Source organism: Haemaphysalis longicornis, unplaced genomic scaffold (genome assembly GCF_048455015.1).
Source record: "Haemaphysalis longicornis isolate Haplotype H1 unplaced genomic scaffold, Haemaphysalis longicornis Haplotype H1 scaffold_1, whole genome shotgun sequence".
Classification (NCBI taxonomy): domain Eukaryota; kingdom Metazoa; phylum Arthropoda; class Arachnida; order Ixodida; family Ixodidae; genus Haemaphysalis; species Haemaphysalis longicornis.
Window position 1 is genome coordinate 462,205,876 of NW_027526203.1, and position 27,356 is coordinate 462,233,231.

Here is a 27,356-nt window from a genome sequence, read left to right on the forward strand (position 1 = left end):
AAGCCCTGGTGGCATCACTTTGACTTTTAACCTAATGCATGACTCACATGACTGTCTCATGACTATCACCAGGAAGCAATTTTTAACTTGTCCCACGCGATTCCTCTCATCGAGACCTTTAATTTGATACCTCACAAGCCCTATTGGCCTCACATTGACTTTTAACCTAATCCATGACTCACATGACTGTCTCATGACTATGACCAGGAAACAATTTTTAACTTGTCGCCATTATTCTACTCAGCGAGACCTTTAATTTGATACCTCACAAGCCCTAGTGGCACCACTTTGACTTTTAACCCAATGTATGACTCACATGACTATCTCATGACTATGATCAGGAAGCAATTTTTAACTTGTCCCACGTGATTCCACTCATTAAGACCTTGAATTTGATACCTCACAAGCCCTAGTGACCTCACATTGCCTTTTAACCCAATCCATGACTCACATGACTGTCTCATGACTATGACCAGGAAGGGAATTTTACTTTGTGCGCCATTCGTTTCGCTTTTCGTTCGCTTTTCCAGCCTTGAGCGGAGTGCGGGATTCATGGTGTCAACAAAGCTTGCCCGTAGCAGACGACAGTCTGAGCAGCACGATAGCGGAAGTACGTCACCGCTGCGGAGCGCAGCATCATGGGAGGCAAGGCTCGCGCGCCGTCAACAGCGGAGAGTAAGTCGAAAGAGGAGGAAACGCGGAGCGACGATAATGCGCGGTTTTTGATTTACGATTTCTCAGCTAATACTCATCGCTTTAACATAATTCTTGCGGGAGGAGATTGCAAATACATTGCTTTATTTGGGTACATGTACATCCATGCATCGGCGGAAGGTATTTCAGGACCCCTTTAAAGGAGCCATGAAGACAAAATACAAGTTGGGTTTATTAAAAAGACGGCTTAGTCCCGATAACAATGATACCAATATCTTTGCAATCTTGACTGGACGTCTGACTGGACGTCTGTAATGGGGCCTCTAGTTCCATTTGACCGCATCACTTGAATGCTAACGTGCAGTTAACGCACTGAAAATTATGTTTTATTGTTGGCCCGTATTACGTCATTCTTGCTCATAACACGTCACTGTGGCGCAAAATTTGAAAGTTTTTAAATACTTCTTGCTTTTTTTCAATAAAAAAACATCTTTTGTGGCTGTAATGGAGCTGAGTGAGATACTGAATCCTAGTTCTTTCAAATTAACCGAATTTGTATTTTCTCTTCATGGCTCCTTTAAGTTGTCACCGAGTATAATGCGTAGCATTCTTATGCCTCCTGTCTAGAGTGTGAGTTCTTTACAGCCAAGTTTCTTGGTTTTTCTAAATTCTATTCGACCAATTATTTTCATTTACGCTATTATAATGATTAGAGGTGTTACTTTTGCCAAACCTGCATTTTTTTTTGTAAGTGAATGGCGTTACATGGTTGGCCATTTTCGCTATTATAACGATTAAACGTGGAACTTCCGCGAAATCTACACGGTCCTGGCTGTGGTGGTACTCGGCAGAGTGACCTAGTTTCCATCGAGCGGCCGTGGCAGAGTAGACTACGCATTAAAAGAAACACGCAACACCACAACGCATGACGCTTTTTTTCCTTCTGCATGACCACAGTGACACACGGGGACGACAACGGCCAGTCACGGCACGACGCTATTATCTCAATGGCACGACGGGCTACGCGCGCGCTTCGCGAAACGTACAGCCGTTTAGCACGATGATGATGATGATGATTAGTGGCCCTCCCTTTGAATCGGGACGTCGATAAAAAAAAACAGGCAAGTAAAACAGGCAAGTTGTCAGCAACCGACTTGCCTGTTTTACACCACACTTACTTGCCCTACTCTTAGCTAACCGAATAGATTTGCCTCCCCCATCTCCCCCTCACTGCTGTCTTGAACTCCCATAGCTCCCTGCCCCCTGTTTTCTCCCCCCGCTGTTCTAAATTCTCATCCGTTTGATTACTACTCCCCCTACGTACCCATATTTTCCCTACCTTTCTTCCACCGCCATTCCAGCCGCATCTTCGTCACTTATATGGCCCTTAAGGCCCCTAAAATTACTAAGGTAGGGCCAACTGCTCCCTCCTCTACCGCTCTCCTCATTTTTACTTTCTCCTCACCCGCGGCGCCGCGCGCCCTTTAACTTCACGGCGGTGCCGCCATCTTTGTTGACCTCTACAGAGCAAACGCCCTCGCACGCCGTGGGGCTGCTTGCTGCGGAGATTTTTTTTATTGTTATTGCAGTTTGCTCTTGTTTTTGCGCCATAATCACTGTTTAGTGGCATTTGTAACATTTCTAGATCCACGTTTTACCAACACGCACCATGTGACGCCGTGTTGTTCTATATATCATGTCTACAGGGGGATATTCGGGCAGGGTGGATGCCGCTCGCGCATACGCATAGCGCGGTGTTTACGTCATAGGCCAAAAGCGGCTTGCTGCAACACCTCAAGATAGTTTGTGAACGCGAAAGGATCGAACGTAATCATCGCAAGTTACTGTTACGCCTGTGCTGCGGGGGGCGCTGTCCACGCTGGGGCTGAACGAGGCGGCCCTGGCGAGGCCGCGCAGCCCGCTGCCGTCCGAAGGGACCCACATCGAGTGCGCCGTTCTCTTGCTGCACCACCTGACCCTTCTGCAGAGCGTCTTTCGACATCGAGGACGTGTGGCTACCCGACCTCGTCGACCCCGAGCCCCGGCGCACCCGACGCCTGTTCGTCTCCCTGCTCAACAACTGGTTCTGCACGAGCAGCCTCCTCCACAGCTACAAGGAAAAAGAGCAGAAACACCTTGCGACCAAGGCCAAAAGCGCCCAGCTTGACGCATGCTTGGTCCGCGTGAACGAGATGGGCACTTGGCTGACCAGCTGTGCCGAAGAAAAGCCAGCTATGACGGCCGAGTTGGTCGACGATACAAGACCCTCGAAGCCTACTGGGCGCAGAAGGCGGCCATCACATCTGACTACCGGCAGCTCGAGGCGACCATCTGCGCCTCCTCCGAGGCCGTCCAGAGGGCCAAGATAGAGCTAAGAGGCGTCGCAGAAGCCGTCAGGAAGCACAGGCGTTCGTGTGCGGGGACCCGGCTGCCTGGAAGGAGACGGCCGCCCTGACCACCACCTGACCACCTTGGAGCCGCCCATGGGCGGCTCCAAGGTGGTCAGGTAATTTGCTTGCAGGCAGATTACATGACCACCTTGGAGCAGGAGCGGGACCAGCTGCGGTCTGCGGTGCTGGCACTGGATTGGCCTGGCATCCGTTACGAAGGAGGCCCTCCGAGCTACCCTGGACGACGTCGCCCTCCTGGAAGCTCGGGTGGCTGAGCTGGAGGCTCGCAAGCCGGCCAAAATATTGGCCTTGTACTAGATAGTAGCCTTGACACTGGCCGTTTCGTCGGTTTTGTCAGTGATTTGAACTGCCATCTGCACTGTTACCATTTCCTTCAACGGACTCACGCTTGCGTCCTGTGTTTTCCGGTCGAGTTAAGGTCTTGTAATAAATCGTTCCCCAATTTCTCGTCAGGGCTCTATTTTGTCACTTCTTCCGTCCTAGCCTCTGCAATGTTTTTGCATAACTGCCTAATGGCCATGCACATCACGGGCAAATCTTAAGCCCACCACAGTGTGTTGTAACCAACGTAACGCGAAACTCCAGTTCACACTGATTAGTCTCCGGCCCGTGAAGCAGCGCCCCCACGACACAGGCTCTTATACTGCAATGTATGCTCCCTCATCTCCGACCGTACAATTTTGTTCAAATGTTCGTCCCGTTCAGAAATATTTGTCTCTCATCTCGTGTAACGCTAGTAAGTTGTTGGCTGGCTCCGTCATTACAAAGAAGAGGAAACCGAGCGCCACAATGCGGAGGTTTCTACATGCGATACCGTTCGATATGAGTAGCAGTTTGGCTAGCATAAAGGATCTGCCTTACTCCAGTTCCTGCCATCTCCATTACACGTAGTAATTGACTGTCCGATAGACGCGAAGGAAAGGCAAGATAGAGACTCTGGGAAATAGGCCCTCTCGCGTTCATTCAATATACGCACTTTACAAGTATGTCAGTCTGCGGTGACACATAAATGCCGTAAGTGTTGTGGTCAAGGTTGTCAAAAAACGTGGTGGTGCTCCATACACTTCAGTCTTGACAATCTGGAAGGCGCGCTGATAGCCATTCGAGAATTGGGGTTACTAAAGTATTCTGTCCAAGATGAGGAGAACAGTGTCTAAAATAAGCGCAGGAGGAACAAAAGACACGAAAACTAGACAGGACATCTATTTGTTTTCATTTATTGTCACCGCGTTTTGCGCGTAGCGCCGCGTGCCGTCTACTTCGTGTATTCTTCGTCTCTTCTGCAGCGCTTATCACACAATCAACCACACTGTGCCATCTCTTTATTGTGAGGCGCACGCAGGTCCCGCAGCCGTCGTTTCTAGCCTAGTGCTGGTCGACGGCTGCCATGGCTGCCGGTGCTGCTGGTTGGGGGTCACCGAAGATGCTAAACTCGGCAGCGGTAGGCAGCTCGAGGATCCTAATCTCTAATCTGGGCGACAGAACTCCCGTTCAAGGTCGGACGGAGGCACCTGGACCACGACCGGCGGCGCATGCGGCAGCACGAACTCGTCTTGCTCGGCCGCTGGCACCGGCACCACTGGCGGGTACGCGGCGGCGGCCTCCGGACTCTCTTCGCTTCCCGGTCCAGGCATAGTCGCCGCAGGACGCTGCCCGCAACGCCTGCGAATGCCCGCCACGAGGATAAGAGAGCCACATTCAACAACTTTGTGTCGAGGGTTTCTAATGCGCCAATGCTGGCTGCAGCATGGACAAACCGAGAAGATGGTAAAAAACTCGCTTTACGAAGCCTGCTACAGTGCACTGATTTTCCCGGTCGTTTCTTGTTTATTTATTTTCCTGTATCCGTATACCTCTATTTTCTGCTCGTGTCCTTACGTGAGCCCACCATTCTTCCCTATCCCTCTGAGGGTGTATGAGCCCTTTACGGGCGCCGCCACAAAACCCACAATGGGGAGCCGTGGTGAATAAAGGGGCAGATGTTGATGAAAGGGATAGATGAGCTACGAGCACATTCACTCTCCCTAATTGCAATACCATCTAAATTAGAATCGGAAAGCCGTGCAGCCTTCTTGCTTGACCTTAAGGGAGCCTCCACAGCCATTCAGTTGCAATGAATGGTTTAGCCTGGATCCCCCTGTGGTTCAAGAAATACGAACAGTCGCCAACAACAACAAAAAAACACCCATGGGAAATTATGGACCTTGTTGGGGATCTTGGTGCGTGGCCGATGACGGATTCGATTGGTCTCGAGTACGGACGAACATTACGGCCAAGGACGAAAAAAGATGGGACTTTATTAAACATGTTACGTGGTTTGTGTCTTAGCGAACAAGTCGAGAACAAGCCGTGATCGCGGGCGTGCGCGGTACTAAATATATTCTTTCGGCTCCATGCACTTTCCCCTGCACGCAGTGGCAAGGAGTGCACCAAAAAGGAGTGCATCCTGACAGTCAGAAACAAACGAAGCACTGGAAGAAAAGGGCGCTGAAAGGGTTTAGGTGGAGGAGACAAGAAAGACGTATACAGACGTCAATATGTCTTTCGTTCTTGGTAAACGAAACATTCGCACCGAGAGGGAACTTCCCTTTCACACGGTGACGTCTCTCGGATATCGATGACGCTGTGACCAGAGGTCGAAGGCAAGAGGCATCGCTGTCGCGGGGCCGTTAAGATAATTAAATCGTAATCTGTCAACAGAAGACTTCGGTTGCTGGCCACCGTCCGGGTTTCAAGCAAAAACGACGGCGCGCATCAAGGGATTTTCCCCGCCGTGAGTTGCCCGCCCCCCCTTCCGCCGATCGTAAAAACCTGAATAGGCGGGCCCGTCTGTCCGAAATCTCGGACAGACGGGCGTTTTAAATGCAGAGCATTTCAGTAACTCACGATGTCACCCGCGTTGACGTCCGTAGTCGTAGTCCGCACCCCTCCCCCTACACTATATATAAAAAAATACTATCCGGCGCCTGGTTTCGATCCCTCGACCCCGCGGGCGGAACGCAATGTACATTGTGCTCTACCCACTGCGCCACAAAGCCGACACAGAATGGGAGGCTACGAACGCGCCTTATATCCTTGACTCATTCAAACTACGTCAAGAAGCTGCTGATACAACGCATTCACTACCACCAACTCCCCAAACACTAAACGTTAACGCAATACACCCACCCCCTATGCGACGCATTTACTCGAGTCCCCCTCGCGGGGAGATGGGCCCAATTTTTTACTTTTCGCTACCATCAGACAAGACGTCTTTTGACAGTTCGCTCATTTCCATTGTGAAAATTCGTATGCAATAATTGTATTTCATAATGCTCACCAACAAGGCTGTTTCTGCCATATTCTGGAGCAGAGCTTGGCTATCTTCTCGGCGCTTTTAACAGGTGCCCGCAATACAAGTGGGACATTGTTTTAAAAGTAAACTGTCTTTCGTATAGTATACAACCTGCCTTCAAATCTTTTTTTTACATGTGTTCTTGTGTGCGCGAGGGGACACCTTTTTATGCAGATATTCGAAGAATAAAACACTGTCGTCGGTACAGGGGTTGACCCCAGTCTACGTGGGTTACAAAGTGGGAATTTAGCACTCGGACACAATTACATTATTAGAATGAAGTTAAGGGGTACTGCACACTCATTAGTTCAATTCCGTGAAAATTAGGCATACCTTATAATAACTTTGTTGAGCTGGTACCAGAAATGGCGTAAAGAGCCGCCTTGAATGCTACACAAAACTCTAGATTTACCTCGTCTAAGGAAATTGTCCCAGTTGCGTACCACATCTTGTCCAGCTCGTGTGAAAAAAACGCTCCAGGTCCCGTAGTGGCCAAATACAAGACTGGCCTGCACCAACACGTGGCAAATGACCGTGTGGGTAATTGGTCAAAAGATCATAAAGGCTGTGGGCCTCATTGCTAGCAATGCATACTTACTTCCTTGCTTGCCCCTTAGCTTATCTGCTTGCTTGATAAATGAGACGGTTCATGATAGCGCTCGAATAACTTTCCTTCATTCTGAACAAAAGGTCACCTGTCATTCTTAGGACTTAGGACGACTAAAAAAAGAAATCTTGAAAAGAAGAAGAGGAAGTGGAAAGCAACGCACGAACGGACCATCTAGCTAATCTCGTTGTGACGGCTTACATGTCACAGCTTATGGCATACCTAATCTGGCTCTTTTTGCATCATCAAGAAGATATTGGCATTTAGACCCAGAGAGAGAGAGAGAGAGAATAGTCTGTAATGATACTGGTGAGGTTAGCCTGGCCAAGGCGCCTAGCTTGCTACACCAGATGTATAAAAAAAAAAAAGAAATCGATGAAGAGATGATGATAATGACTGTGATGAAGATGACGCGCTCATTAAGAGAGTCCTGTTTAAAGAGTCTGATCAAGTCCTGTGCTTCGCAGGAAAGACAGTAGAGCTTTTGTCGCTCGAGATGCTCGTTTAGAGTTCGTCCAAGGGCCTAGCACGTCACTGAGAGTTAGGCCTCTAGACAGCGGAAGACCCAAGGACACTAAAAGGGACGTTCTGGCGGCTCTATACCGCGTACACTCACATAGCACGTGGTTCAAGTCCTCGCGCACGTCACAAAGAGTGCACAAGGGGGAAGCGGCCTGTTTCGTCTTGAATCGAAAGTAATTGGTGTAAGCGACATTTAGCCGCACACGGTGAAGAACCGCTTCGTCATGCTTGGAAAGTCCTTCAGGCATCCCAAAGGTCCCGTGCGGGTCTATGGAGTGAAGCGGCGCGTAATTATGCGGCGCAACAGCCTACATGGATCGCTGAAATCTCCAGGCAGCCTTGGACGCAAGGGCAGAAGCATCTTTTCTGGAGAACGGTATCGGTATCACTGGCCCGTGCAGATCATGCGCTATCGTTGCCGCAGTGTCCGCCTTGACGTTTCCAGTTATACCGCAGTGGGCAGGAATCCACTGAAGCTCTACATGATGGTGTGCATTTAGAGCTTGTAAGTGCAATGCATGGATGTCTAAAACAAGCTGTTCTTTCGGGTACGATTTTAAGCACTGAAGGGCCGCCCGAGAATCCGTGAAGATTGCCCACTGACGTGCTGGTTGCTCGATGATGTAGGCGAAAGCAGCCCGCAGAGCGGCAAGTTCGGTGACCATGGATGTCGTCCTGTGGCTAAGACCCAACTCTCTCACATACACTCTTATCAACTGAAGAGTACAAGCTTTTAAAGTTTGGATGGAATGTTCGGCTTTGTGGTTCGCGGCAATGTGAAGTGACCTTCCCTGAGCTGCGCTGCACGATCCCGAGGCTAAATTTCTATCGGTGTAGAATAGGGCTTTCCTTTACGGAACTACGTATGCGGTGCCAGCTCCTGCGGAAACAATCGAACGTTTTTTTTTTTTTTTTTTCTCGACTGTCAGCGCTACTCGGCAGCTAGGCAACTGCTTTTCAAGGAGCCAATTGAGCGTATGGGGTTGACCCGATCGGTTCCACTTATATTATCTATTAGGGCAACAAATTCGGGGTATGCAAAAAGGGATATATAGGGTGATCAAAACTAAGTCGGCAGGTTTTTTTTTTTTTTTTTTAATTAGGCGCTAAGGTTTGCGTGAAGACCACCTCTACAGTGAGGTTTCGCGCCCCAGGAGACACAGAATGAAGTCGTAATTAGGGATGTCGGTGGTTTAATTATTTAAAATTGAATAATTCACTTTTAAGTGGCTGCAGTAAGCAGGCATGTTTGTATTGAAAATTTAGACTCAATTCGTGTTTCTACGCTGTTTCATTTGACAGAATTCTTCTAGCGTATCTGTACTCTGAGATATCGAACTGCGAAGTTTAATTGTCGTTTGCATGATTACGCATGCAAGACCGTCTGCACCGGAGCAAAGCTCCTCCCTTCTGTGACGTGCCTGCTGTGTACGGTGTTTAGTGCGACAAAGGGGTGGAGGCACAGTAAAAAGTGATAACTGGCATCCATTCATTCTTGGCTGACGTTATCGCAATCTGCAGTACTCGGAACCACTATCGAAACACATAACAAAGGGAAGGATCTTTGCGCCGGTATAGAGGGGAAGGTGACGAACGTGCGTTAAAATACAGGGGGAACGTATAAGATGCTCCATCTTAAACGTTGTTTAAGATGCTTTTTTTTTTTTTTTTTTTTTTTTTGCATTCATGCAACGGGCGGTGATGGGATTCATGGAACGGGCGGTGATGGGCTGTCCAAGCTTTCCCTGCCCATTTGCAGTGAATGGGGGTAATGTGGCGAAGCAACGTTTCGTAAGGGGTTTGGTGCACACAAAGAAGTTCTTCCGACACCATAAATTCCTGGTAGCATCCCTGCAAGCACCAATCAGCCCCCAAAGTTAAGGCACAGCTTTCTAATGTTAATTTACGAAGCAAGAATTGGCTGCTTTTTCATGCGTCCCTGGACGAAACCGACAGAAAAAAATGCGCGCAAGAGCTTGGAGACAAAGATTAACGCCGCGAGATCCCGACAGGATTCTTTCTTCGTTCCTTCTCTTTAGATGGTAAATACAGCAAACTCCCGCCAAGACGAACTCGGTTAAAAGAATTCTCCTTATGTCGAACAACGCGGGAACGGCGTTTGTTTGGTTTTTCATAGATCAAATGAAAAATAAACCTGCTTAAAACGAACAGCCTTGCACGTACAGTTCGGTTAAGACGAACAGCTTTCGGGGTGACCGCCACTGCTGGCGATTCTGGGTAGCGAACATGGCAGTCTTGGCGGGGTGCGGCGGGGCATTCACGCGACCAGAGGCAAAGAAAAGTAAAGGAAAACCATAGCGCAAAGCGAATTCGCGCCACGGAGGAAGGGAGGGACCGAGAAAAAAAGAAACGCGCATAAAGCTACCACTTCTCTCACCCTTCAACCCGCGGAGCCAGCGCAAAGCAAAGAAGAAAAAAAAGAGCGAGGGCGAGTTTTGTGGCCGCTCTGCTCTGGAGGAGAGAGGCGCGAAACTAGGAGGATAAAAAGAGTAAAAAAAAGCGATGATAGAGGCTTCCTGTTCGCGAACGAAGCAGCCCTCCTGACCAGTGTCGTTTCTCAGTGCGAGCATGTGAGTTCACGTCGGTTCACGTCGCGAGTCCCACCGCGTAACCGCCGAGAAAGCCAGGAGTCCCCTCTCTGTCCATGCGGCGTTGTTGCTTGAGGTGGCGGCTGTACGCTATCCGTCGCCGCTTGGACTGGATATAACCAGGCAAGAGCACTTGAAGACGGTCTATCCAGTTATGCACTCAAATAAATTGTTTTTTTTTTCTTTTTACGTCATTATAAGTCTACTTCACTCACCGTCTTGAAGCTAGATATTTGCATTCACCAGGGCGTGTTGACGATTCCTTTTTGGGAGGGCTTCTGATAAGACGAACTTCTGGTAAGACGAACAAATTATCATGGTTCCTTCGAGTTTGTCTTAACGGGAGTTCACTTTACATTGAAAATTGGAGCGCGCGGGGGTGGGGGGGGGGGGGGGGGGGGGAGAGTTGAAAGCATGCCCTTCAGACACTGAAAATTGGAGCGCGCGGGGGGAAGCCAGCGCCACACGGCAACGTGCCGTGCAGCGTCTCAATTAAAACAGCGTGCACACCAGCTATATATGTACAACTCACTTGGGCGGTCGCAGGTAGTCGTCTATGAAGCGGAGCTCCTGCTCCAAGTCGTCCCATGGACTATCGGCGGTGGCGTTCAGGCGCTTCTTGCGCTTTACGTAGGTGTCCCGGAGTGAGCGCCACCGGGTCTGGCACTGCTTCACTGCGAGAAGGGGAATAACGCGTGGGTTAGAACCAGCCGTGCCACAAACACAATCGACGTTATCCCGGCCCAGCAGCCCGACCCAGCAAGCAGTCTGTCTACTCCACAACACGTCACTTCGCCAGCCCTTTCTTTGGCCGCAACGTGGAAGAGGCAGCGGTGGGAGGCAGCGGAGGACAGATGTGGCAGCACGTTTTCTATTCAATAAAACGTTGTGCGGGGCGAGTCGGTTCATGACCGTGGAAGAAGGTTTAGCGCAGTTTGGGCAGGGACAGTGAGGAGGCGGTCGTTGTTTGTGGTTTGAGTGAAATGGAAAGGAAGTGCACTGGGGATATTGTTGAGTTCGGCAAGGAGCTCGCGTGCATTTAACCCAGAGAGGGGGAGGGAAAGTTAGAGGGGGGAGTGAAAGCATAGAACAGAGTGTTAAAGAGATAGAGGGAAGAAAGGGTTAAAGGTGGGACTAAGTCGGTCCGGGCACATCAGTCACTAATACGGCTGTCTGGGCTGCAGCCGCTGTGTGGGGCCGGTCGTCTCGAGGTAGCGGAGCAGATGGGCGAAGATTTCCCGTTGAGTGGCCGCAGGCCCCTTCGGCCCCTTAGGGAATAGATGGTACTCCATGGCGGCGCAAAGAAGGCGACCACGGGCCCGCGTTCTCCCAGCGGCCGTGCCTTGACGCTGGAGTGCATGGTGGAGCTCTACTCTCGTGGTGGGGGCAGGGGAAGAGTGGGCGGGACGGGACGGACGCCACGCAACTGTTCCTCCCCGCTATTCCTCAACCGAGCTCATTGCTGCTGCCTTCATGTTATACCTCGCTGTTGCCAAAGTGTGCACGGGGAGGACTAGTTCAGCTATGAAAGCTGACATCTTTCTGTCCTTCCCTAGAAGCATTTACGCGCAAATCAAATTTTCTCAGGAACTACGGAGATGTAGGCGTCGGAGTCGAGGGAAACTCGGGGTACGTTCACATAATGCCCACGGGTACAAATCATGGCGAGGGAAGGGGGTCATCCCCACAACCGCCATTGCCAAACTTCGAACCTCTTCCTAAATGGTATCCTGGCTACGTCAGTGGATCATTTGGCTCGTTTTCTGCCGTGTCTGCAGGTGAGACGATTGGTAACGCGCTCCGCTATCGCCATTACGCATGAGTCCCGAAAGCAGAATTCTGCTGTATTCTATAGTTTACAGCTCAGCTCTCTTGTATTGGCCGCGGTCGCGCTTGGCGACAGTAAGTAACCAGAAGGCTAGACTAGTGAGCCCCCCCCCCCCCCCCTTCCCTACCCCTTTAAAAAAATGAACAAGGTCTCAGTGGCGTAAGAAAAGTTTAGGTTTCGAGCATGCTCATATTTACATTACATTTAGGAGACGCGGCCCAAGTAACTCTGCTCTTTGGGATAGTCGCTGCCAAGTGTATTTGGCGCATCTGTCAAACTTGATACAAACGTGGGGGATACATGTCTAACAGGAGCAATCCATAAAACGCCTTTTACTGTAAGCTATGCAGCAAAGCACCATACCAATAAATAAACGCTGCGAACGCTCCAATGGGATGAAGCCGGTTGTAATATTGGATAGCACTTTTAACGCAAGAGATAAGAACGGTGAAAAAAATTCAGCGAAAAAAATTCCTTGCGGTAAGTAAAGTCTGCTTGCGTTATTTTAAGGCCATTTTATTATGGCTTTCCCAGAAGGTATACATATTAAATACTCCTTCGTTGCTAAATCGTGTTTGCGCCTCTTCCTTTGCTTCTCTGTCTTTATCTTCATTGGTAATTACAGGACCGCAGATCATTCAGAGCGCCGTTTATGAGAAGATACGAATATGTGACGCGAGACACGGAGCGAATTACTTGATAGGCTGACCCTACCTCACGCCACTACTTTGCCAGAATCAGCGTTCTCCGCGGCTGAGGCGCATGTGTGCTCTCTCCTCACTTGCCGCCAGACGCTGCGCCCCGCCAGGCGTTTTGGTAACATCCGCTGCGGACAGTCAACGCGGCCCACAGCGCGAGCCAGTGCATCAGGGAAAAAAAAAACACACACAAGCGCGCGCCCCCGTTCTGGGCACGCGCAGAGAGAGAGAGAGAGAGAGAGAGTAGCGGCTGCAGAGAGTACGGCTCCATCAGCCGCCGGCGTTCAGCAATCGAAAAAAATTCCCCCGCACCTCCCCGAAGGGAATCGTGCAGACATGCGAATGCATTGGGTGCACCGATGAGTGTGTTGCGAGTAATGGCGTAATTAATGACGAGAGTGTGAACGTAATCATTTATTCATCAGCACCTGTTTGTGTTATCGTTGTACCTGACGGCCACAATCACTGCCTTGTGATCGCTAAAGTGCACGGTCAAAGGGTCTTTGAGAAGCATACGCGCGTCACAGTTTCGCGTAAAGACCAGATCAATGCAACTCCCGTGAATGGTAGTGGGGCACGTGTCGAAGCCGGCAGAGAGACAATGCATAGAGTGCCTGGTCTGCATGTACTCGACCAGCCACTCGCCACTCTTCTTGCGCACGTCAACGTTGAAGTCGCCAACCAAGACTATGGGGTCAGAGGGTTTGGAGCGCACGCGCACACTTTCCATACAGCCGCGTCCAGCTGCGCGGCAACGGCGTCTCGAGCGAGGTTGGGCGCGAGGTACACGGTCACCACAAAGACTCCGTCTCCGGTGTAGGCAAGGGTGTACAAGTCCTTGTACGGAGACGTGTCTCGAACGGGAGACGTGGCAACGGCGTGCGATATCAAGTTCCCATACACGTTAGACACGAGACTAACACCGCAGTACTCGCCGTCCTTGCCGCTTCGAGCAAACTAGTACAGCTCGCTTCAAGCGCATGCGTTCGGCATTGAGCGCGGAGAGATAATACCTGCGGGCGCACGCCGACGGAGCACGACAACCCCCGATTAAGAAATGCATTCGCATTTACGACGACGACGACGACGAAGGCAGAACTACGAGGCGCGCGCTCACGTGCGCTCGCGCTGGAGGAATGCAAGCGCACACCGCTCGATGGACGCAAGACAACCCCCGACTAATAAATGCATTCGCATTTAAAAAAAAAAAACTGTTCAGCGTCCAGTGGCAGCGACGCTTGGCTGCCGCTCTCTTTGGCCTCCTCCCTCCTCCCTGTTCTGTGTGGCCACCTACGCCAGCACGCCGCAGAAGAACGCAGCTAAATGAACGAAGAACGAACATTAATTGCAGCATGAAACTCGAACGGGCAATCAGCGGCGTTCAACTTGACATTACTGCATCTGCATTGACAACTCGTCAAAACTGCTCTAGAGCTCCGCCGCGACCCCGCGGTTCCCAACACGCACTAACGACTCTCTCTGTCGGTGTGTGTTTCTCGCTATGCTAAACGCTGCCATGCAACCCCGCTTCTCAAAGCGACACACGTGTTTCCCGATCACGACAGGCCTAGCGCCTGCAACCCCGATTCAAGCATTCTGTACCCACCGGAGACACCGAGAGTCGCAGCGATATCAGTCCACGCCGCATCCCTGCAGGCTGCTTCCGTGAAGAGCCTGGTGTGCTGATCCCAGAGATGACGGTACTTCTTCACCTCACGAACTAGCTGTTGGTTGAAGGGCGCCATGCGTTCCGTGTTTGGTGACGGCTGCGTCGCACTGGTGGTAGAACTGCGTCTTAACAGAGCGGGCGCACGTGACACAAGGACGTTCTTCGCAGTCTGAGCGCCGACAGGGTGAGCAGCAGACGCTACTCGTAGCCGGCAGCTCTTGCCAGAGGTCCCGGCTGTACCAGGCGGGGCCTATAAGCGTGATTCTGTAAAGAACAACAACATAGATACACGTGGCCACGAATTCGAAATTACCTTTATTTCGTCTTGCCATTTTTAAGTCTTGCAAAAGGTGGTTAACGCGCCGAAGATTAGTGGATTCATTAAGGCAGCCCGCGTATTCAGAACATGGCTCTCGGATGCATGTTTCCTCATCGCAGTGGGAACAGCATTTGTGTTCGTCTCTTGCTTCAAGTGCATGGGTTAGAGCGCCTAGATTGAATACTCGTTTGCGCATCCCTTAATGGGCCCTTGGCCCTTCCGGGACCAAGATCCTTTTTTTTAAATGCTGGAGCATTTCTATGTGGACTGAACACGGAAACATCAAGGTAGCCCGCGTATACAAAACATGGCTCTCGGATGCATGTTTCCTCATCGCAGTGGGAGCAGCATATGTGTTAGTCTCTTGCTTCAAGCGTATGGGTTAGAGCGCCTAGATTTAACACTCGTTTCCGCATCCCTTTATGGGCCCTTGGTCCTTTCGAGACCACGATCTCTTTTTAAGTGCTCGAGCATTTCTATGTGGACTGAGCACGGAAACCTTCTGTCTGTCTGTAACGCTCGATGTATCACACTTTCGCCGCTGTGACTTTATGGAGGAATCTATTATACGGCACTAGGGCCTTTATGTTTTTATATAAGACCTCTTATATTGCTCCTGAAAAACGGCTTCCCAGCAATGCATGCGTGTTGAGTAGTGAAGCCGACTTTAATGGGACTTTCCCCAATAAACCGTGTTTTGGCGTGGTACTGAAGCAACGCGACTTTGTCCACCTGGTCGCAACTGACGGGGGCCTCTAGGTTCCCCATCTTCTCTATATAAGACCATTGAGGTCATTCTGCTCAGAAAATCCCGCAGTAAGAGAGGAACGGTTTATTAAAGTAAGAACCCATATCCCGAATGGAGTGGTTGTCAATGTTGGGAAGGATTCAGTCGGGATGATGGCCGCTTGCCCACTTTCTTGGTGCATTGAAGAACGTAAGTGAACTTTGTTGCCCTTGTATACTCACTGCGCATCTCTATATCCATTTTAATTACGAAGGCGTCTTCGCCTTTGTAGGCACGCCGCGCAACCGCTGTCCAACCGGCGCTGCCACCTTAGGCGGAATCCATCAGTTGTGTCCATTTCGAAAATGTCCATTTCGCGTCCGCGTTTCAGTCGTGACGTAGTTGCTCTTGCGAGGCCACTGACCAATGGATGAATTGCGTCTGCGCTGCGTCACATCCAGTCACCTGCTATTTAGCCAATCAGGGCTCGCTCGAAACGGACGCTTTGAAACGGACATGAAATGGACAGAACTGATAAATAATAATAGTAATAATCTTTATTTGCGGAAAGGTTGCCTTGGATGGCATGCACGGCTAGACAGAAAGGCTGTGGCCCTTTCTGTCCCCCAGGGCGGGTGATGCTGAAGCAAATGTTTTTTAACACACAGACAAACACTTAGAAGAACTGCGAGTTGGGCTTGTTGGTATAGGTTCATAATGGGAAACAGCGCAGGAATCGCCGGGAGGTTAAAGGAATCGCCGGGAGATTAAGAAGGCTGGAAGCGTGGCCCGCGGGGAGGAAAATGAAGTGGGTTCAGTTCCTGACAAGATAGCTGTCATTCCTTACCTACACGGTGTATCACATCGGCTGAAGAAAGTTGCTTCCAGATATGGCGTGCGCGTCGTCTTTTCAGCCCAAAACAAAGTGGCTAAGATTTGCCCTGCGGTGCAAAGGTTAGCAGACAAGAAGGAAAAAAGGACGGATGGTTGTGGGATAAGACATGGCATTAAATTTGTTGAGTGCGGTAAGGACGTTGTGTATAGTATCCCTTTCAAGTGTAGAAAGAAGTACATCGGTCAGACGGGGCGCTGCCTGAACGTTCGCCTTCGTGAGCATAACAGCTCATTAAAAGGGGCACCGTATTCCCATTTGGCCATGCATTGCAAGAAGTGCACGGGCCGTCCGGAGTTGCCACTCACGCTCACTGATGGAAACCAAAACCACGAGGAATGCGCGTGCCATCCGGAGCTACCGCACACCACCGTTCTTGACAAACACCGTAAGCGGGCAACAAGAGAGATAATGGAAGCATTTTACATCAAAAAAGAGGAAAAAACGTGTGTAAGCCAACCTTCTGTTTTGCTGTCAGATGCCGAGTTTGCTTTCTTGGATAAGGGCTGATAAAGTGTATCGTGCATCTTTCGGAGTATGAACACGTGCGGTTTGGTTGTATGCAGTGTTTTTGGTGGTTGTTCCCCGTGATTGTACAATATTGTAGATTGTACTGTACCTTTGTGTTGGCGGTGGCTTAGATTGTGTGTATATATTTGTGTGTTTTGACGATTAAACGTTTCAGTTGCTAGTAATAGCGCTTCGTCCCGTTTGTCTTTCTTGTCGAAGTTTTGTTTTTGCGCTGTTTCCCATTATGAGACAAACACGCCACACTCACGCCGCCCACGCTATGCCACTGCGAAGGACGGGTGGTGACACACGCGCTGGGAGTCTCCACTGTTACGAATTGGCCCGCGCCGCCGTACTTTCCCGCATCACCCCTCGGCTGTGCGGCGAAGCCACTACGTGCGCCTTTCGACCAAGGCGCCACCGTGTCGGTGACTCATACCTTCATGCCTTGACAAGCCGGGCCAGACGCCTCGCTTTCAATGCCCTTCAAACTCCGGCGGTTGCCAGCGGCACGTCGAGACCCGTCCCAAGGACACAAGGGCCCCGTGATCGCAGCGGAGTCCTCCTATCTCCCCTCTCTCGGACTCAACGTGCACCGAGGCTACCGACTGCTTACGAACTCTGGAAAGAGCGTTGTGTGTGTCTGATTCTCGTTGCGTGCGCAAAATGTAGAGGGAAGGCTGTTTTGACCGTTATGGCTTTTGGGTATAAATAAATAGAAGCCGCCCAAGCACTGTAACCCATTCCTGTTTGAGCAGCGAATCCATGCTGTCACTCTGCTCGAGTCCTGTATTGCAACCTCGGCCGTCGGGGCATTGTTCTTTGGCTTCGGCTCACCTCTCGCTATGAAGTAAACAGTTACGTTAGCCTAAGGCTTCTGGACTTCTTCACGGCTGCAACAGCGGCTGGCCGCTCGCTCTACGCCACGCTACCATACGTATGCCGGGGGCGACAGAGCTCGGCTGGGTCTGTACCTCTTCCCGGCTGCAGTCGGCCTTCCCGGTTGCAACAACTGGTTGACAGCGGTCGGATGGCAACTTCGTAACACCTGGAGCCAGCGGTGCGAGATCCAACACCACAGACGTCAAGGCGGCTTCGGTCTTCGCAGTATTCACGGTGGTCAATGGTGAGTGCGGGACTTTTCTTCAATGAGTTTTACCGGGCTTCTGGGGATAGCTGTTAGGGCGTGTGTTTTTGTCGCGTGGGTTATTCGTGTAAAACATTTTTGGAGCAGTGGGAAAGCAGTACTCTAGACCGGCCATGAATTTGAAGGCGTTGAAAAAAATCGCAGTTGTTGGAGCTTGCAAAAGAGTTGCGCTTTGATGTTACGGACGCGCTGAGAAAGCCAGAGCTGATACAGGCTATACTCGCTGTTGGGGCAGACGATGACGAGCTGTCTGAGTGCATTGAGCTGATCAATGACAGGGAGACCGCTAAACGTCAGGCTGCAGAGGCAGAACGCGAGGAGAAAAATGATAATTCAAAAGATATTGTTTCCATTGCTGTTAGTTTGTACCTAATCTTCCTGCAACAAACTACCAGACTGAACACTGAGTGAGTGAGTGAGTGAGTGAGTGAGTGAGGGAGGGAGGGAGGGAGGGAGGGAGGGAGGGAGGGTGTGAGCGAGCGAGCAATCCAGCAAAACGGGCAGACCTAGCGTTGCGAGATAGGCCGGGCTCCCTTCAGATGGGCTCCCTTCGAGCTGAGGAATCAGCAAGGCAGCGGTGTGAAAATCTCAGGCATGGACGACAGACGAAGCAAGAACGCCTGTTTTTTTTTTTTTCTTTCGGGACGGCGAAAGCTGCGTCCACTTAAAAAAGAGGCCGAAGCACCTTTTAGCCGGCGCGGGAAAGGAGCGCGACAGTTTGGTAGGGTATAGAAATGCAGAAGGTACATAGCGGCATGCAACTGCGGAGAGGGCTGTGCTGATCGCCATGAGTAATATCGACAGCTATGTACAATTTGTCCGTAGTCAGGAAGAGTCCGTGGGCAGTCAGTGGTCAAGTGGCAGGGGTTGACTAAACGGCACGGTCCTGGTCGTCGGCGAGGTAGCGTCCGCAATGTGGGGAAACCTCTGGTGGACGAGGCTGGGAGTGCGGCCGCGGACGCATTGCGGGATGTGGGGCGACGGCTACAAGGGATGGCGGAGCGAACCGCAAGGGTAACTCGAAGGACAGCGATGAGGTGAAGCGTGATGCTGAACACTGACGGCCAAGGTGCGGGCTTGGCTGCGCTGTGATGCGAGTTCTGGGAATGCGTCGCTATCTGGGCAACGTGCGCACGCGCCGTGAGAGACGGAGCAGCGGACTCGGAGGGCGCCAACGACAAGCGTCTCTCGAACTACCGGTGTGTCGGGTTCCTGCCGTGCACTTGTGCTGGTTTCATCCGCGGTCGGAGAGCAGAGCGCCTGTGACACCGTATACCGAATACTCTCCTGTAGCAGGGAATCGGTCGAGGTGGGGTGACCAGTTTGTGGCGCGTCTGATTGCATATGGGCAAGAAATTCTTTCGGCGACGTTTGTTGGGAGGTTTGTCCCGCAATCGTTTCTCTGGTGTTTCCGATCGTAGCCCGGGTGTCAGGACTGTCGGGGGCAGTCTGATCAGCTTCGAGTGTAAGTTGCACTTCCGAGGATCTCGAGCTGTTGTTGACTGCTGGAAGCTGTTCCACCGGTGACGGGGGAGCGGGCTCGCGTGTGCGAGGAGGAGAAGGGTTTGAAAGATCCTTCTCACCCGTGCCGTGCGGTGAAGGCGGTGAAGTTTCCCAGTTATTAACGGCAAAGCAGTCGACACCTGGGTGGTTTTGTGCAGCAGACGCAACAACGTGTGGGACTGCGCCACAGTAGCCCCGTTTACATTGACCCGACGAGGGCGCGTTGAGTCGAAATAAACAGGTTTTTTAAATGCAGAGCATTTCAGTAACTCACGATGTCACCCGCGTTGGCGTCCGTAGTCCGCATCCCGCAGTCCGCATCGCTCCCCCTACACTATATAAAAAAATAATGCCTTCCGGCGCCAGGTTTCGATCCCACGACTGTGCGGGCAGAACGCAAGGTACACGGCGCTCTACCGACTGCTCCACAATGCCGACACAGAATGGAAGGTTACGCACGCGCCTTATATCCTTGACTCATTCAACCGTCGGCCACAGGTGCGCCCTCTCCCCCGCGTCCTCCTCGCCTTCTCTCCGCTCGCAACAACCTCTCTCGCCGCGTTCGGTTCGGGCGCACAAGTGGGGACGTGCGCAACACCCTCTCGCCGCGTTGGATTCCCGCGGAAATGCTCTGCATTTGATCGTGCCCCTCGCGAGGGGGATGTTTTTAAGGACTTAGATAACTCCGCCAGAAACATGAGGCTACGAGAATACTTCTACGATCACCCCGCGACGGAAGAAGCCCGCAGAACCCTACCTCGCTATAAGCACTGGACCCCTCCCAAACAGCGTGATAGTTGCCTCGACATGTACATCAAAGCTGTCCACCGCGATGTGCGAAAAGCATACCAAACACAAATTTCTTTCCACCACAACATGACTACCAACGAAAAGAAAGCCCTAGAAGAACTCGCAAGCTGTCCCTACATAATTTTTTGGACTCGACCCCCCCATGTATAAGCGGACGGGGTGGGTCAGAGAGCCGTCGCGGCGAGTCCAGTCAACTCGGAGGCAGGGGGTGGGTTAGCTCTCTCGTCGGGCTGAGTCGGCGGGCCGCGGGGAGCAGAATACCGTATCTGCGCGGTTCTAACGCGCCCCCAATCGTAACGCGCGGGTAACTTCGCGACGAAAACTCGAAAAAAAAAGTCGCCAAACTGGCGCCGCTGAGACCGTTGCTTGCAGCGCCCTCCAGCGGCAGAGAAAAAAGACAGTAAAAAACATCCCCCTCGCGAGGGGCACGATCAAATGCAGAGCATTTCCGCGGGGGGCGCGCCTGCAAGTCGTATGGATTACGTATTGGTTGTTGTTGTAATTGTTGTCTTCCAGCGTAGACATTGTCGATGAAGTCGCTGGTGAAACGTGAAACGTGCCGTGAACCCCCTGCCGCGGCTATGACGCAACGTGGAGCGGCTATGACGCAACGTAGCGCGGCTATGACACAACACAATCCAACACAATCCACTTTAATCCAATCCAAATCCAAACCAATCCAAGCCAAGCCAATCCAATCGAATCCAATCCAATGCCCCTCGCGACAGTGTTATAGCGCCAAAATCGCGCCACCACACGAACGCGTGATGTTGACGTCACGGCCACGCCACAGATGTTAGCGACCGGAGCACGCGCGAACGACATATGTGGTTTAAGCGCGAACCCAACGCGGCGAGAGAGGGTGTTGGGGGGAGCGATGCGGACTACGGACGCCAACGCGGGTGACATCGTGAGTTACTGAAATGCTCTGCATTTAAAAGTGAGAACAGGAACGCGAGGAGAAGAAACAAGAACAGGAACGCGAGGAAAGAAAGCGAGAACAGGAGCGCGAGGAGAAGAAACAGGAACGAGAACGGGAGCGACAGCATGAGCTGGAAATGAAGCGTCTAGACATCGAGGCATCTCGATCTAGGCGTGAGAGTGACAGCAACGCGCCAAGCGTGCAGTCTGTGGCGACTGAGTGACCTACGTTGCGAATGTGTGACCTAATGCGACCCTACAAGGTAGGAGAAGACATCGGTCTTTTAAATGCAGAGCGTTTCAGTAACTCACGATGTCACCCGCGTTGACGTCCGTAGTCCGCACCGTCGTTGTCCCTACTATATAAAAAAAAATACTATCCGGCGCCAGGTTTCGATCCCTCGACCCTGCGGGCGGAACGCAATGTACATGGTGCTCTACCCACTGCGCCACAAAGCCGACACAGAATGGGACGCTACTAACGCGCCTTATATCGTTGACTCATTCAAATTACTGCTGACGAGCGCTCTCTCGTCAGCAGTTGCCACAAGTGCAACAACATGAACGTAACGCAAACTACTTAACGTCGTGCGCCCCCGGAAATGCTCTGCATTTGATCGTGCCCCTCGCGAGGGGGATGTTTCACTGCGTCTTCCTACTGGCCAGTACACTCGTCGCCATCCGTCGGATGTTGTGCGACCCCTTTGCGGCTGATGGCGCGCGATTTGAAACGACATTTTTTTTTGTCAACTTCGAGCGTACGTGTGAGAGGGCCCAGTTTAGCCGAGACTCATGGCCGCAAAAGCTGCTTACGCTTTTGCCAGGTGAGGCATCCGACGTGATGGCCCGCTTGCCAAAGGAGGAGGCGGAGGACTACGAAAAAGTCAAGTCGAGCCTCCTGCGTAAGTACAGGCTGTCAGCAGAGGCATTTCGCCAAAAGTTCCGTGAAGCCGAGAAAGCTAGGGGCGAGTCGTACTCGGAGTTCGCCTACAAGCTGAGGGCTAATATGGAAGAGTGGCTCAAAGAGGCAAAGGCTTTCGGAGAGCACGACAAGGTAGTTGATTGCTTCGGTCTTGAGCAGTTTTACCGCAGACTACCGGAGAACCTGAGACTCTGGGTGCAAGATAGGCCAGGGGTAAATACTGTGGATCAGGCAGCTCAGCTAGCCGACGAGTTCGTCGCACGTCGAGGTGCGCAGGGGCCGAAAGACGGCCACAAGGAGTTCAGGCCGAGGCCTGATAAGTCAGGGCCGAAAGGCAGAGCTCCCCAGGAAGATGGTGGAGCAAGGGAAGTCGTTGTCGTGGATAGAGAAACTGGCCACGATAACGAAAAGAGAGCAGCAGACGCTGAGGAGCAGCGCAGAAAGAAAGCTTTTGAAGAGCGCAGACAGGATGCGTGTTACAACCGTTACAACTGCGGCGAGACGGGACATTTCGCCGCTAGTTGCAAAAAGGGAAAACTCGTCTTTCACGTACTAGATCAGAGTAAGGACAGCAGGCAGTTTCTGGAGCCGTACGTACGTGAGCTTGTCGTCAACGGCAATCCGTGCCGAGTTCTTCGCGACTCCGCGGCGACGGTAGACATGATCCACCCTTCGTACGTTGAACCGGATCAGCTAACAGGGCAGTGTGTTTGGGTGAAGGCAGCCGTAGGAGCACGAAATGACGAAACGTGCGCCTGCCGATTGCTAAGGTCAGCATCGGAGGTCCGTTTGGTGAACTTGTGACGCAGGCAGCAGTATCCCCACAACTTCTTCCGGAGTACAGGTACCTATTCTCGAACAGGTCGGATCAGCTGTTAAGCGACAAGGGGTACAATTTTGAGAAACTGCCGAGGAAAGAACCAGCTGGGCTCGCTGCGAAGAGCTCGAGTAACGATAGTATCGCCACCTCTGTGAGGAATGGCGAGACTCACACAGAAAGCGATGATTTGGCATTTCCGGAGGCTCACGACCGAGGGCAGCGTAAGTACACAGAGATGTTTCGTCGCCATGTTCGAAGTGCGCAAGTTCACGGGAGGCATTCTTTCCTCCATGACGGGAGGCCTTGAAAACGGCTGTCGACCCGAACGCGCGCAGTTCGCGGGCTAACGGCGTTCCGCGGGAAAGCCTAAACCAGGACGTTAACGGAAGGAGGCAACCCGAGTCTGTGTTGAAACGGCGGTTGTTACTCCGGACGCGAGTTCAGAACCTAGCAACGCTGGGGAAGAGCCGATAGTCGAGACACTGAACGATGTTCACGGTGCAGCTAAGCGTAGTGGCGGCGCCGCAACGGAGCGAGTCGCTAGCGTTCCACCTGAAACTCAGATGCTCGATGTCAGGCAACGGCCAGCCGAGCACGTAGCCAATCCGGTGTCGCTTGGGGTTGAGCTTTCTTCTGAGACCGGGCCGCCCGTGCCTAAATTGGCCTTGACAGCCGGAAAGGGGAGCGAAAACACCCTGCGGTGTTCGCTTGCCGACAGTGTCGCAAACAAATGCGGTCAGAGCTCTCATACGCGCCTGCCGAGTGGCAGTGCCGCTCGCCCGCTTTCCGACGGGTCTCAGCGGACCGCGGAGCGGCCGAGAACGAAAGCGCACGCCTTGCTCGAGCGGTGAAAAGTAGGGCAGTTTTCTCCGCGCGCTCAAGACACGTCTCGGAAGAGGGCCGATGTCCTCTCTAAAAGGCACACCTAAAGTGCGGTACAAATTGGGGAAAGCTCAGGGCAATGACGAGAGCTCAAATCGCAGCTCTCTCCGCGAGAAGTGGCCTGTAGACGCCTGACTTTCTTCATTGTTTTTCCTGACGCAGGTTTCGCCCTTTACGATTACGTTTTTTTTGTGTGGGACATTTCCAATCACGCGAAATGTCACCTTTAAAGTTTGTGCACTTGTCTAAAGTACTGCTGGGCTAAAATATAACTAGAGTAGTTAGTTATTCGCGTATTTTATCGCAACTAAAAGCCTGGTAGATCTTCAGAGTGGATTTGTCTTCGCACTTGCCGGCGATGCGGTTGTGTCTTCCTGTGTTGTTCTGTTGCTTGCCTGACCAAGCCAGAGATGTTCTTGGGGAGCCACTACTCGTCCAGTGATCGGCCCTGTGAAGCTCCAGCACGGTGTCATACAGCCCAGGCCTGGAGTCGAGCGTCTGCCGAGCACTTCACTTCGAAAGCATCCCTCCGGACAACGGTTGAAGACCCCTATCCATCGGGATCTCGGACCCCCGGCGGAGAGGCTGTTACGAATCGACCAGCGCCGCCGTACTTTCCCGCATCACTCCTCGGCTGTGCGGCGAAGCCACTGCGTGCGCCTTTCAACCGTCAGGCGCCACCATGTCGGTGACTCAGGATTCACGTCGGGACAAGCTTGGGTCAGACGCTTCGCTCTCGACGCATTTCAAACTTCGACGGTTGCCGGCCCGGCGAGGCACATCGCAACCCGCCCCAAGGACACAGAGGCCCCGCGATCGCAGCGGAGTCCTCCTCTCTCCCCTCTCTCGGACTCAACGTGCAGCGAGGCTACCGACTGCTTACGAACTCTGGAAAGAGCGTTGTGTGTGTCTGTGATTCTCGTGGCGTGCGCAAAATGTAGAGGGAAGGCTGTTTTGACCGTTACGGCTTTTGGGTCCCGCAAGCGCTGTGACCCTTTCCTGTTAGAGCAGCGAATCCATGCTGTCACTCTGCTCGAGTTCTATATTGTTACCTCGCCCATCGGGGCATTGTTCTTTGGCTTCGGCTCACCTCTCGCTATGAAGTAAACAGTTACGTTAGCCTACGGCTTCTGGACTTCACGGCTGCAACAGCGGCTGGTCGCTCGCGTCATACACGCTACCACACGTATGTCGGATGCCACGGAGCTCGGATCGGGTGCCCCCATTCGGTCGCAACAACTGGTGTCAGCGCTGGGATGACACGGTTGCAACAGCGGGAAGGAGACGCTAAAAAGAGCTGGAAAAGCAGCACGAGCAGTAAGAAAACACTGACTGCAGCTACTCAGATACAAAGGCAATATCAGCAGCTTATTCTAAAGAAACCTAGAAGTCAAAACTAGGCAAAACAATAAAGCGGGTGCGGATCAATGGGCACATGGAGCTAACGCGGAGAATTCGAAGCGCAAACTCTTCCTATTTCTTCTTATGAAATAGGTAGTTGCGAGAGGCAAACGTTCTGCCTCAAGCAACTACAACAAAGAGCTCAGTGGCAAGAGCTTACGGCCAAAGATGACCGCCTTCGGTGGAACGAAGTTCCCCTCGCTCACTCGTCCTCCCCGCGGCTTTCCCTTGCTCTTTGGCCCTAATTGGTTGATCAACTCCATTGGTATGCCACGTGCCCACTGCCGTATTTTTGGGGACATTTTCTTCTCCTTTTTTCTACTTGAGCTTGTTCCCATCTATCTCCAGACCTTCCGGCCTCCCCGTCCGGACATCTCTGCGACGCTGCGGGGCCGCTTCATCCACCTTACAGAATTTCTCAGTGATAATTTCATGAAGGTATGCCAATGTTTGCTCTACCTTGAGCATCTGTCCCTGTTCGTTTTCTATAGTAGCACCTTCAGTGGGTCTCATGCGTTTGCCTAATGCCTGCACATGATTCCGAAACTTTTTCGGCGTGTCTCTACCCCTCCCTTGTATTTGCGCCAGCCATCGCTCTCTGTCCCCCTTTATTTTCGCCTGCAATGATTGCTGCACGAGATAAATCCGGCGTAGAATAGATGTGGGCTGAGGTTCACTCGGCAAGCACTCCCAAATAATAAAACGCAAGCTATCTTTATCACTCAAAAGGAGAACGTAGAATCAATGCATACTCGGGGTGATGACATGGAGAGGAAACTTGGCACGGCTCAACGGGCCGTGGAACGAGGAAGGATAGGAGCAACACTTAGGGCCCGGAAACGAGCATCCTGGATCAGGGTACATCATATCCTAGTTCACATAAAGAAAAAGAAATGGACTTGGGCTGGCCGTGTAGTGAGACGAAATGACATCCGGTGGACCACAAGGGTAACAGAGTGGATTCCAAGAGACGGGTCTAGAGTGGAAGGCCAATAACTCTATGGAGGAATGAAATAAGAAAATTCGGGGGCAAAGAATGAACTCGAGCAGCGCAGGACAGGAGCGGTTAGAAGTCAATGGAAGAGGCCTTCGTCCTGCAGTGAACCCAAGTAGACTGGCGATGATGATGGTAAAGCTACCTCTATCATTGAAACGAATGCCTCGAGCCGTCTGGCAGCAGCGGTAAGGCGCTAATACTGGAGCCTGGCAGGTGTCGAGGGAGGGTCCCGGGTGGCAATTACTTCGGCTCGCTTACGTTTGGCCCAGAGCTTCAGGAACCGGAGATCGGGCCTAGGGCGGGACTCCTCCACTCACGTGTGCTTGGAAACCACCGTGAGGACACGGCAGGAAAAACGACACAATGGGCAAACGAAGGAGGCTGAATGCTGGTGACGCCCTTACAGCACCTGTGTGTGTGTTTTTCTCTATTGAAACCTGCTTCTTCAAGACAAGAATTGATTTGACTGCTTCGGCTCTACCTTGTCCGAAACACCTGAAATATGGCTGATTTTCTGTGTAAATATTGACCTCAGGGTCGGCTCCGCAGTGGCTACGATCTGTACGACAGAAAGCCAGAAAACTGCTCCACCTTGTTTGCCGCATCTCTCAAACGTCTGGCAAGGCCTGCTGGACGATTGCGCGTCCCCTAGTGCATTCCGTACTACAGCCAAGGTTCGTGTACCAGGCACAGTTCCATCACATGACGCAAGTGGACTGGGATCAGCTTGAGACGATTAATAGGGCTGCCATGCGCACCATCACTGGCCTCTCCCGCTTAACGTCAATTCCGCAGAAACAAGTAATTTTTTAAATATTTTCTCAAGTGGAGCTGCTCCTTTGTGGCAAGCTTTTGTACCTAACTGACTTGTAGAATTGCACTCGTTTTGTTCATTTTCTGCTAGTTTATGCTGCCTCTGTTTGTTTAGTTTATTTCGTTCTTCTACTCTTCTCCAATGCATAAGTTTTTTATCTTCAAAATGGTTTTTCTTTCAAAAGGTTTTTGGCTTTATAGTACTGTCTGTTTATAGGCTTTAAATGTGCCATAGCTTTGCTGGAACAAGTTAGTTCCCCGCATTGTTTTCCTCATTCTTTATTCTTGGAGATAGAGAAATAAATTTTTAAAGGGTAAAAAGCCTGCAGTGATACTTTATGAAAACTTTTGCTTATGCCG

General features: G+C 51.7%; 1 protein-coding gene and 1 pseudogene across 1 annotated transcript; one reads left to right on the forward strand and one right to left on the reverse strand.

The window, feature by feature from the left end:
- Window positions 1-2,494: 2,494 nt before the first annotated feature.
- Window positions 2,495-3,510, forward strand: LOC144156156 (uncharacterized; annotated as a pseudogene).
- Window positions 3,511-4,249: 739 nt separating this feature from the next.
- LOC144156155 (uncharacterized) lies at window positions 4,250-14,515 on the reverse strand. The gene is made up of 3 exons (XM_077687997.1): window positions 14,270-14,515; window positions 10,670-10,811; window positions 4,250-4,727 (listed from the first exon to the last, which is right to left on the reverse strand). Exons 1-3 carry the CDS (start codon window positions 14,406-14,408, stop codon window positions 4,532-4,534), a joined length of 477 nt encoding a protein of 158 aa, XP_077544123.1. The 5' UTR covers window positions 14,409-14,515; the 3' UTR covers window positions 4,250-4,531.
- Between the last annotated feature and the right edge of the window lie 12,841 nt (window positions 14,516-27,356).